The 12,955-nt window shown below is 31.9% G+C and overlaps 1 protein-coding gene across 1 annotated transcript; it reads left to right on the forward strand.

The window, feature by feature from the left end:
* The first annotated feature begins 8,669 nt into the window (after window positions 1-8,669).
* Window positions 8,670-10,760, forward strand: LOC105364300 (DNA polymerase delta small subunit). Its single transcript, XM_011502193.1, has 5 exons — window positions 8,670-9,178; window positions 9,281-9,585; window positions 9,686-10,134; window positions 10,219-10,511; window positions 10,603-10,760. Exons 1-5 carry the CDS (start codon window positions 8,986-8,988, stop codon window positions 10,719-10,721), a joined length of 1,359 nt encoding a protein of 452 aa, XP_011500495.1. The 5' UTR covers window positions 8,670-8,985; the 3' UTR covers window positions 10,722-10,760.
* Window positions 10,761-12,955: the final 2,195 nt, after the last annotated feature.

Here is a 12,955-nt window from a genome sequence, read left to right on the forward strand (position 1 = left end):
CTAGTGAAATTCAAAATTATGGTCAATAGCCCAAGTCCCCTCCGCATTTTATCGCTACGTTAGTTAATTCGCGCGATTCCGCGATTCCGCGTTCCGCATATTGTAGCGTTCCTTCGGATGGCAATAAGCGGCGATCGGTGAGCGCGGAGAGAGAAAGAGAGTGAGAAAGAGAGAGAGAGAGAGAGAGAGAGAGAGAGAGAGAGAGAGAGACAGGCAGGCAGAGGGATAGCGACGAACAAACATGTGAGGATAAAATATAAGCACACAATGTTGCGAAAGTAATAAATGACGAGAATGCGTAATAATGATAATGATGTGGCGCTCGTCGGAGTCGTATATTTATTTAAGACGCGCGGTGAAATGGACAAGCGGTGGTGTAGGTTGAATTTAAAGTGCTTTAAAAATGAACTAACTCATATCAGTAGGCTTAGTTAACGCTATTATAAGTCAATATATTATTATTATTGAAAAATACAAGTATATAGAGGTAAATTATAAAGAATAATTTAGAGCGGTTATTCGCGCGTAAGTTTTACTATGAATATAGAGGTTATTTACACGATACGTTTCTTTTTTCGTACCTGATTGCGTTTACATTGTGCGCGTTACATTATGCGTACTCGTCTACATACTCGTAATATTATATGATATATTATTGTATGTGTATCACTTATATGATGTTTCGTTATATATTATTATAATTTTTAAGGGATAGCGCGAGGAGCAAAAGCATAAAAATAAATAGAATATCTGGACGTCGAACTGAGCATATGAGTTTTAAACATGTACAACTACCGTCTTTATTTATTTTAATTTTAAGCATAATTCGTAGATTATAATTCGTATTCGTTGTAAAAGCAATTTATTTATTAGCGAATGCATTTGAAGTCCGGTGTACGAAATCACGATGAAATTATTGTTGCACTAACGGAAATATCGGACTAAATTTTGCAAAAGTCCGGCAAACAATGACTCATTTCGACGTACATACCACTGCAAATGTAATGTTTGTATAAATTTTATTTATTCGTCTTGAATGAAAACACGAGTAATAAAGATCGATGTACACTTGCATATGATCATGAAAAACATACGCAATCTCGAAAAGAGTAAGGCGTGGCAAATGCTGTCCAGCCCAATCTCTTTCCATGGTCCACACTATTGTATTCCTTCTTAAAAAGAAAAAAAAAAAATAATAAATAAATAAATAAATAAATAAATAAATAAAAAATATTAAATAAAAAAATTAAAAAACAAAACAAAAATAATTGAATAAAATGAAAAAAACGAAGCAATGTAAACGTAATCGTCATAGATGAAAGTATAATAGAATATAAGCTGTGTCGCATAACAGGTTAAAAAGAAAAGAGTATAGAGTAAAAAGCAGAGAAACAAGAACTCTACTCATCATATAGTACGTGTGTACACGCTGAACATACAGACGCGCGCGCGCGCACGCCCATAATACAAACAACACAAGCAACACTCACGCATATACCAAGCAAACAACCGTACCACTCGCTGGCATGCATGCAGATATACATAAATATGAACTTGCGTACATATTTACAAGCGCGCGCGCGCGCGCGCGCACACACACACACAAACACAAACACAAACACACACAGAGAGAGAGAGAGAGAGAGAGAGAGAGAGAGAGAGAGAGAGAGAGAGAGAAACAACGACAAGAGCGCGCATATGTATGAAATCAACCAGATCAAGGTTTACATGTCAATCAGCTATTTTATAACGTGTCAATCTAGGAATACCTAACATCAATGGAGCCCCGTTTCTTTTTTTCTCACAGGTTTGTCTGCTGCACTCGCGGATACATCGCTAAAGTTTGAGAAATCGAACACGCCGTGCGTACGTTTGTTACACATGCATGTCCTCTCGAGCGTATATTCGGATGCTCTAATTAATTTGCCGATGACATTCCTCAAAAGGATTTTTAATGAAATAATGCCAAGAGCTATAAAGCAGAAAGTCACTCGAAAAAGCACTTGAAAGCTCTGAGCGAGTAACATTCGATCCTACGCTCGCAGATGGTTTGTTCGTGTACACCCATGAATTTTCAGTCATAAAAAACATAAAATAAAAATGAACATGGAAACACATAATGCATATATGCCCACAAACGCGAGCGCGATATATGATAGGACGAGGGTGCCTGTGCATGTTTGAGTGCCGAGCTTAAGAGATAATTAAGAAAGTAACGCAATGAAAGTATAGTATCAATTGTAAAGATATATTCATATTGCGAAGAGTGCGAGCCCTTTTTTATAGTTCTTTTTTTTTAATTTTTTTTTTATAATTTTTTTTAATTTTTTTTTTATGAAGTCTGGTGCGTATTTAAGGAAACCGATGATGAGAGTTTAGGATGATAATCGTCAGTCGTCGGGAGAGAATTTTTATGCGGGAATCACCAAAGATGTCGATCCAAAGACGTATTGAGCCGAAAAGAAAAGACGAGAAAATAAAAAAAAAATAATAAAAAAAATAAGTAAATAAGAGAAATTAAATAAAAGATTAAATAAAAAGCATAATTAAAAGAATATGAAGGAGAAGCAGGATCAATGTGAAATGAAAGCAGTGGGACAAAATAGAAGAGACGAGTCTCAATGTCACGACGATGATACACTGTATGGATAATATCGCCAGTTGTGAAAAAGACGATTTTATTATTTTAAGGATTACGAGTTTGAAATTTTCGTTGCGATATTGCATAGCTTAAGTCAATGGCATTGTTTGAGAGGAATAGGAGAAAGAATGAAAGTGCCGCGATGAATTCGTCGTGCCGATGTGATAAAGTCAATCATAATGGAAAAGTGTAAGTTGGCGATTTGGGAAATTTCCGAGGCGCTTATTCCCGATGAATCTTTCACAAACGCAGACCTTTCTATAAATTCCTTTATGAATGCGTTTGCAACGTGAATTAAAAATCACTGTAATTGATGATAGATAGTATTCATACATATCATTGTAATGGGAAATTTTTTAACCGAAGCTTGGGCAATAAGCATTGCATGAGCAGTTGATTTGTCGTCTATCGAACGAAACATTATGAAGTAAGTAATGCAAAGTGTCAATTTAACGAAACTTATTGTATTTTATAAATAAGAGCCTCGAAAATGGACGAGAAATCCACGTTATTAGATTTTTGATTCGTTAAATATTTAGATAAAATGACTCTATTAGAAAAATTGAATTGAATTAATAAAAGGAAGTGCGAACGGCTGCTCGCTACTCCTTGAATACGTATGGGAGCAGCCGGAGGCGATAAATTTTCAAAGATTAAGTAATTAATGCAAACGACGAGGAGCGTTTTAATCGACTGTTAATTAGTGAACTTACGTGCAACATGTTAAGAGTCGGCGTTCAAAACGCCGAGCCGCGCACCATTTCCGATGTTTAACGACGAAAGTAAATTAAATCAGATTTTAAATTTAACCGTTGATCTCGATCGAGCCGCAAGCTAAGGAATGATGGATCCCTATGGGCGAAGGCTTTCGTGGCTCGCTTAACTCGCTCGCGTTGCCGCTTGCACGCGCATCGACCCTATTGGGGAGGGGGAGGGGGATTGGTGGGGGGTAGAGGTTCCGTGGGTGTGCGTCGACGGGGGAGTGGAATAAATAACCTGAGAGCAGGTCGCGCTGCACTAGGGCGACTCTCGAATCGCTCGATTTTATCCTGGAAAGGGGCTGGGCTTCGATCCGCTCGCGAGTGGATCGATTGGTAGCAGCGGGATAATTGGTGACTTCGTAGTCTGCTTACATTGTAAATGTCGGACTAACAATAATAATGTATAAAATCAGGAGTACGTATTATTTCGATCGATCGCCGGTTTCCTATATTATGCATTCGTGTGCTTTCGTGTACATTCGTGTCCCGCAATGGCTTTTCCAATAATTAGATGTTCGCATTCCCGAGAAAGCGTTTCGTTCTATCATCTAACGTTAAAACTTCAGGTGGAAACTGACGAAATTTTACGTTGAACATTATAATGACTTGCAATCGTCGCGTACAGCCAGAATCGAAGACAAAGGAATTATTAAGGAGAGAACAAAAATAAGTAGAAAAGAAAAACAACAAAGAAACAAAAACAAACATCGTAAAATATTTGAGAGAGTCGTTAAAATATGAATCTTAATAATAATATTAATAATAATTATTATAACAATAATAATAATAATAATAGTAATAATAATAATAATATTAATAATAATAATAATAATAATAGTAATAATAATAATAATAATAATAGTAATCATAGTAATAACAGTAATAATAGTAATAACAGTAATAACAGTAATAATAGTAATATTAGTAATAATAGTAATAATAATAATACTAATAATAATAATAATAATAGTAATAATAATAATAATAATAATAATAATAATAATAATAATAATAATAATAATGTTGTCGTAAATGCCGGCGAAGTTACACTGCATGAAATTGTGGGAGTGAACTTTTTCGGGATTACTTTGGTAAAGGCGTCGAGTTTTTTCAAGAGAATAAATACGCGGGAGGGCAGAAAAGTGCACATGGAAAATGAAGCGAAAGATAAGAAAATTAAACAATAATAAAAAAAATTAATAAAGAAAGGGGCTTGTAAAAGTAATAAGTATAGTTACAGCTTTCTGTGTGAGGTTATTGTGATACTTAAGAATAAAAAAAAAAAACAGTTATGCAGTAGCATAATGTCGGCGTCGCAATGACGCCTTAGGTCATGAATATTTACATAGAATAACTATTCGATTATATATGAATAAACGATGAAATATTTATTAATGTCGTAAGTGAAGAGAAAAGGTCGAAATAGCGGGTGATAGGATCGGGAAGACGGGGATCGAAGCTGCGGGACAACCACTGCGAGGACCGTGCGCGATAGATCGGTGAATCGAACGCGGTCCGGTTCGAAGTTCCGATTTCCCTAACTCGCTTCGCTCCATTGATCGATCGGTCGATCAATTGCCCTAAGCAGTGGACCATCATTGGACCATGCAAGGATCGTTCCTCCAGCGCACGAGGGGGAGGGGGCGGAGGCGGAGGTGCCCTCCTCGTTCGATAGCGCAACGACCTCCATCCAAAAACAAGTTAAGACGACATTTTCGTTTGCGTGCGATGACCATCGGGGCAAGTAGAGCTTGTCGCGACGAGGGAATGATTCTTCCGGACCGGGAGAGGCTGTTCTCGAGATCGCGAGGAGAAGCTCACCTGAAAAAAAATAGTAAGCCGCGAATAGGAAAGCCCATAGGGGCCTAGCTGAGCAGCGATGCGAGATAATAATAGATATGAATGAATAAAGAAAGAAAAGTGGAAGATACAAAACACAAAAACAAAAACAAAAATAAATACAAAACCAAAAAAAAAAAAAAAATCAAATAAATAAATAAAAAAATACAAAGAAAGCGAATAAATAAATACGTTGAAGAGACAATCCGTGGCTTCGTCGATGACGTGGGCGCTTTGAATCTGCCGGAGTAACGTTTTTGGTTGTCGAGGATTCGCGCACTAGTAACCTGGGGTTCCTCGTCGGGGGCGCGTGGTCGTGGTGATGTTGTGAGAGTCGGCCGAGCACGGCCAGGAAGCCGAGGGTTAGGGGGAGAGCAAAAGGAAACAGTGGCCCTGGGATTGGTTGGATCGATCGCGCGCGACGATGGGAGCTAACGATGCCCATAATCGAGCTCAATTAGCACGAAGGTTGATGAAGTGCGCGGAGAGAAGAGAGATGAGCGCGACGCGAAGCAACCGAGGAAGAGAGTGTAGGTAAAAAAAAAAAAAAATACATAAATCCGTCCATAAGCGTGGCCCGCGCGCGACGTGCGCAAGTATCGCCGACGGGGCGCGGGCGACGCGCCGCACAATTACGTGCATATTAATCATTGGGACTACAAAAACATATCATCGTAATGCTGTAATGAACTACGATTATTAATTAGCAAACAATTACAATTATATTATAATGATTATTATTATATACTTCTTACGACTATGACGATATATATTATATATAATATATTACGAATTATTTACTACTGAAAAAAGGAAAAAAAATGAATCGAGAGAGAGAGAGAGAGAGAGAGAGAGAGAGAGAGATTGTGTGCGTGTGTGCGCGTGTGCGCGTGTGTATGTGTGTGTGTGAAGAACAGAAATTGTAAAAGACAGAGAAAGTGTGTGTGTGTGTGTGTGTGTGGTTTGTGTGAAGGAGAGGGGGTGAGGGGGTTGTATCTGAGAACGAATAGTGATTGGTTTGATAAGAGGGTGTGAAGCGCATGGATAAAAGAAATAAAAATTGTCCGTAAGAACTTGTATTATGGGTGCACAGGATATGCAATATTAATGAGAGAGTGAGAAAGAGAAAGAGAAAGAGAGTGAGAGAGAGAGAGAGAGAGAGAGAGAGAGAGAATCGAAAAAATATAAAGAATGAAAGAATGATCTAAGCAATAAGATATATTCTATTTAAATTAACGCCCCGTGTAAACGTCGACTCGAGTGCATAATTGCAAAGCATATATATATTATATATATTATATATTTAAAGAATTATAAGCTGCGATGCATTCATTGTAATACATACATATTAATACATGTGTGTGTGTGTGTCTGGGCAAGGATTAGCTTACTATTGATTAATTAATTAATAAATTAATTATTATAATTATTATGATTATTATTAATTACATAAATTACATATTCGCAATGATGACGATCTAGAAGTGGTATATAAATATTAATAATAAAATGTGTGTATGAGCATGTGTGCATGCGCGTGCCAATGCGTGTGTGCATTGATACGTATTAACGCGCGACCGCGCGCACGCACACACGCAGTTATGACTACGATATAATCGATTAACTTCTTCGTCATCATCGACAACAGAGAATAGTGTTAATGTTATATGGATAAACAACTTATGTAAATTTAAGATTTCATTGGTGAACGACATCAGTATAATAGTGATTATTATTATTATTATCATTACGACTACTACTACTACTACTACAAATATTATCATCATCATTATTATTATTATTATTATTATTATTATTATTATTATTATTATTATTATTATTATTATTATTATTATTATTATTATTATTATTATTACTATTACTATTATCATTAAATTTATTACGATTATTAGCAATATTATTATTATCATCATCATCTCACATCATCATTATTATAATTTGTATTTTTATTCTTTCTGACAATTACTCATATAATTATCATTTTATGTAATTATACGAATGAGTTAGTATACTTTAATTGTATTAATTATGAGTATTCCATCAATTGGTTATGCCTACTATAGACGCGTTTATTATTATTATCATTATTATGAATATTATTTTGATTGTGGTTATTATGATTATAGATTCACTTTAAAGTGATAAATGTATTAAGTAAGAGAATTACCAATGTCGGAGTATTTCTTTGGGTTTTAAGCAAAATTTTGGCAGTAATAAAATAACAGTTAAAAATACAACATTTTGTTCAATTTTTGTTGTTATTTTCATCATTTTCAATCCCAATATTTAAAGTAAAATTTTTGAAACTTTTGTTTAAATTATGTTTAAATACCATTTGCAATTATAAACAGCAGTTCTTAAATAATTATTTCGTATCGATTGAAATTAATAATTTTAATAGTAGCATTTAGTCTGTAAAGTTGCATATAATAAGACAATCAATAACAAATATGTAAGTGAAAACAAAAAAAAAACAAAAAAAAAAAAACAAAAAAATTAATTATTCAGTAAGTACATCTTTTAAATGGCAGTTTATATAATATGATTTTTATATAGTTTTACCGAATTCATCAATTAATTGCATCTGCTAGTTATTCTGAGATAATTGTAAAATAAAATTTCATACTATACAAATAAAATCTAACTTACAATTTGTATGTCTAATTGTGGCAATAATTGTCGTAAATATTAATAATATTTATTATTCCTATTTCCAAATTTATGTTATATAAATAGTAAATAAATACAATAAATGCCGCAATTAAGTGACCTATTTCATAACAAACGAATAAAGATGTTATTATTCATCGAATCTTCTTGAAATTAATAAATGATAAATTAAATAATTTCGTAAATTTTATTATTTCATTTAAGTAAATTCAATTACTCTAATGGTTTTTCAACATTTTCTTTTATATTATACTTTCTTGAACTTTATCGTTGATTGAACCTTTACTTCGACATATTACGAGCTCCAATTTTGTTCGTTAATTTGAATCGAAATTCAATTATTCCAAGAAACGTAATACATAATTCGAATATTCAATTACTATCGTTTGAATGAAAAAAGAAAAAGAAAAAACGAATAAAAATTGAAATACATTATTAAGATGGAGATGAAAGACATATCAATTAATTGGATGTTTAAAACATAGGGCATATTTTTTACTTTATACAAGTGAATTCTAAACATTGCAAATATTATTTTTTCATTTTTGTTTGTGCGTATAAAAGTATCGATTGTAGCTTGTATCACCTATTTTAGCAAAAATTTCTAAAACTCAAAAAAAAATCAAAAATAAAATAAAAAAAAATATATATATATATATATATATAACGTATATACACATGTTCGTATGTCAATCGTAAATATACGATTTGGAATTTATCGGAATACTATATCCACGATCGCATTTCACAATCAGATTATCGGTATATTGAATCATCTTTTGGATTTGCCATAAAGCCATTCGCCATAAACCAACCCGAGTTGGAAATATTTCAATTGAAAATAATCTTAGGCATAAATTAGAAATGAGGCATTTGTCGATGATAAATTCACCTGATCGTGACGCGGCCATCTGGCGGTGAATGAACCCGAAACGCGAAAATGGAATAAATTTAATGGCGGCAAAATATTAATTATTATAGATAAAATAAGGTTAAATTTTGAATTAGTATCTCGCGAATTCGTTAGCGGATAGGGTAAAACTACTTTTGAAAATGATGCAAAAGGAGGAAAACGATAGTGATGAAAATAGCTGTGTTTTCGAACGACAAACGGCCGAATATTCCGACCAAACGAGCCAATTTTCAAGCGAAAACGATAATTACACGAAACAATTTGCACGATTATATTTAAAACGAATCGAAGAATTATCCTCGATACTTAAAAAGAAACTTCTAGCAAAATGGGGTACGTATTTTCATTACAATTGAAATAAATCCAATGATAAGCAACTTCTTATTCATGATAATGGAGATAATAAATTAATAATGAAATATTTTTAACATTAAGGGTCGGATGCTAATTTAATTCCGTTATCAGAACTTGGAGATCAAAATGGAAGACGTTGTGCTATTATAGGTACTTTATACAAATATCAAAAATATAAGCCCTCAATTTTACAAGATCTTAGTGATAAATGCCAATTATCGGCCCCTGAAGTAAAGGAAGATTATTGCTCCGAAGATGACCAACTATTTCTAGAAGATCAAACATCACGTATTAAATTAACAGGATCCCAAGTAAATGTTAGAGAGTCCGTTACTGGTGTAGTTTGTGCTGTAATTGGCACGGAAAATAAGAAAAGTACCTTCGAAGTGAGCATATACTGTTTTTTATACTACTTTTAACATTGTACGACTATTAATTAATACTATTAATTAATATCAATTATAATAATCATATTTTAAACATTAGGTTGAAGATTGGTGCTTTTGCGGTTGTCCTATTCAATCATCAGTTTCATCAAATTCCACATCTTCGGGAAAATTAGTTTTTATATCGGGTCTAGAATTTGCATCCAATCCACCAAACAGTGCTTTATCTTTATTTATCGACTGGCTCGGAGGATTATTAGGAAATGAGAAAGTTCAAAGGGATCAAGCATCCGTTGTTCGGCTTGTAATAGCAGGTAATAGTATAAAAAATTTTTCGCATCATCATGCCAGTACAGGACATGCCAGTGGAAAAGCAGAAGATACAGCGACTGCGGAGGAAGTATCGAACGGAGTAAAAAGATTTGATAAATTTCTTGAAACTGTTGGCATCAATTGTTATATAACTGTCTTGCCAGGTGAATTTGATATTACTGCACTAATGATGCCACAAAGAGCAATGCAACCAGGATTGTTTCCTGGTGCTAGAAAGTATGGGAATTTTCATTTCAATAAAACAAAAATTAATCTTCTCATTAATTAATTGCATTAATTGTAATTGTATTTGAATGTTAGATTGAACACTGTGAGTGGAGTTACTAATCCGTGGATAGGCAAAGTTTCTAATAGGATTATTACTGGAACCAGTGGTCAGCCTATTCAGAATATTCAAAAAGTTTGCGGTAAAGACACTTTGGAGCCAATCGAATGGTTAGAGAGATCTCTAGAATGGAGACATTTGTGTCCGACAGCACCAGATACTGTACCATGCCTGCCATTTTATAAAAGCGATCCTTTTATTTTAAAAGAATGTCCTGATATTTATTTTTCTGGCAATATGGAAAAGTTTCAGACAAGATTATATGAAGGTTCCATTAATATAATACTTATTAATTTTTCTAATTACGATGAGAAGCAAAAATAATTTTTGTTTTAAAAAAACAATGTTTTCTTTTTTAGGTAAAGAAGGTCAAAAAGTATGTCTCTTATGTATTCCAAAATTTTCAGCTACTCAAACTGCAGTAGTCGTTGACCTAGAAACTTTAGATGCTAGACCTATTTCATTTGGATTTCATTAAAATATTTTTAGTACTTCTTTGTAATATTTAATTCGCATAATTATGATATATTTATATGTATTTTTAATAAAAAAAATTTTTAAACTAAAATATAATTATTGTAAAAATTAATGTATTTTTTTTTATTCCTAAGTAAAATTTATTTGAATATATATTTAATAAATTTGTTTAACAATGTAAAAATCATTATTACCAAAATTTGTATTGAATATGAAAGTTCAAGAGAATTTCGTTATACTATGCTATTAGAATTCTAGTGACAAATAGGACAAATATTTAATAAACAGATTCAAATTAGAAGAATTCATATTAAGATCTAAACGCTTGTTTATCAACATTTCATGGATACATAACTTTTATAAATAAAAGTAAATAGTCGTACGTTACTTATAAACGATAAATATACTATTTATTAAAATTAAAGATTTTTTTTCAGAAAAATGAAATTTTACAATGTGAATCACATACTGTAATACATATTGACCATTGGATTTTCATTATTTACGTATATAATGTTACCGTTCTTCATTCACAAGACAAAGACATTGTCGATCTGGAAGTTAATACTTATTTTATTATTATCATTAAGGATATTTATAATTGAAACTCCTAATAATTAATATGCCCTTACAATCATTTACCTAAACAATCTTTAGAAATCTTTATTACATGATAGTTTTATTACTTAAAGAATAAATAAGTGGAACAATTTTTTTTTTTATATTTAAAAATTAAAGAATTGATGTAGAGTAAACTTTGTATAGTATTAATAACTAATTTTGGTAAAATAAATTAATAAGCAAATTTTACATTTCCCATATGACTCTTAGAACAATGATACTTAAATATTAATTTTTCAGTTTATTCGCCAACATTTTGAAAATATATACATATAAATTTTTTTATCTTCAATTCAAAATTAATATAAATATTTCGATTATTATTCATTTATTACTCAACTGTCTGATAACTATACATTTAAACAGAATAATTTTGCTTTTTTTTTTTGCCAATTTATAAGTAAATATAATGTTTAAAGTACCACTGTAATACTCACCAAACACTCTCCACGATATAAAAATCCATCATTGGAAGTTATCAGTGAGTGGGGTACATTTATATTGGAATCAATGAAGCAGTTTTATTTACTGGCACTTAGTGAAAATAATTAATGAAAATAAATGATTTATATGTAAATTATATAAATGAATGTTAATAGAAAATAATCGATTATCTTTAATTATTGAAATATCATAGGTTTTTTTTTTTTTTCTTTTTCTTTAATGTTGCAATGTTTAATAATATAATTTTATTGTATATATTTCAAAGTATATTTAATGTATTTTTAAAATTTTCAATTTTGTCTACATAAAGAATTCTATATACACTACTTAGTTGATGGATGTTATGGGTATTGTGATTGAAAATAAAAACATGTTATATTTTATCAAATACATGTTATCGGTTTATTCAGGAAGTCCTGAATTTAATATATGCCATATCAGAAAAGCTGATACGCATGAAAAAACTTATAAAAATCTTATAAGCTTACGTAATAAATGATAAACATTTTTAACTGCTTTAACTTCTTGAAACCTCTTTCCGTCGAAAGAGGCAAGATACTTAATAAAATAACATACCTAATACAAAGACGTTATTTTTAATTGTAAAAGTTTCGAACGTCATTAAAAAGTTGTTTTATTTTGATTTAAGATCAATGATGATTGAAAATGTTTTTATAAGAGGTAACAAACAACACGTTTACCGACAATAAATGCACTTTGGTGTATTATCTGGCACTTATGCAGCCATTTTCTCAAAGACACAATTCAGTGATTTGTATTTTATCCTCGAAATCAGTCTCAATTCCGCACAATCATAAGCGAGCTTCCATTCCATTTAAAATTTCTTAATTTTTATGTACAATTTTTAGAGGTCCTATATCGCTGTTTCATAACATCCTTGGACTCTATATATAAAGTTAAGCAAAATCTCGCTATGTGCTGGAAGACTAGATTAAGAGCTGTGAAACTATTTGAAATTACTAAAATTTAATTAGTTTTAACACTTAATGCCCTTAAATTAAAAATACATTACATTGGCACCTGGTTTTTATCGAGCTTCGTTTAAGCAAATTTATGTTTATATGGCGGATAATGGAATTGCGTTATAAAACTCTTTTAAAATCGTAAATAGTTAGCTTGTTTTGTGTGTGTGTGTGTTTTTTTTTTTTT

This window comes from Ceratosolen solmsi, unplaced genomic scaffold, assembly GCF_000503995.2.
Source record: "Ceratosolen solmsi marchali unplaced genomic scaffold, CerSol_1.0 scaffold31, whole genome shotgun sequence".
Classification (NCBI taxonomy): domain Eukaryota; kingdom Metazoa; phylum Arthropoda; class Insecta; order Hymenoptera; family Agaonidae; genus Ceratosolen; species Ceratosolen solmsi.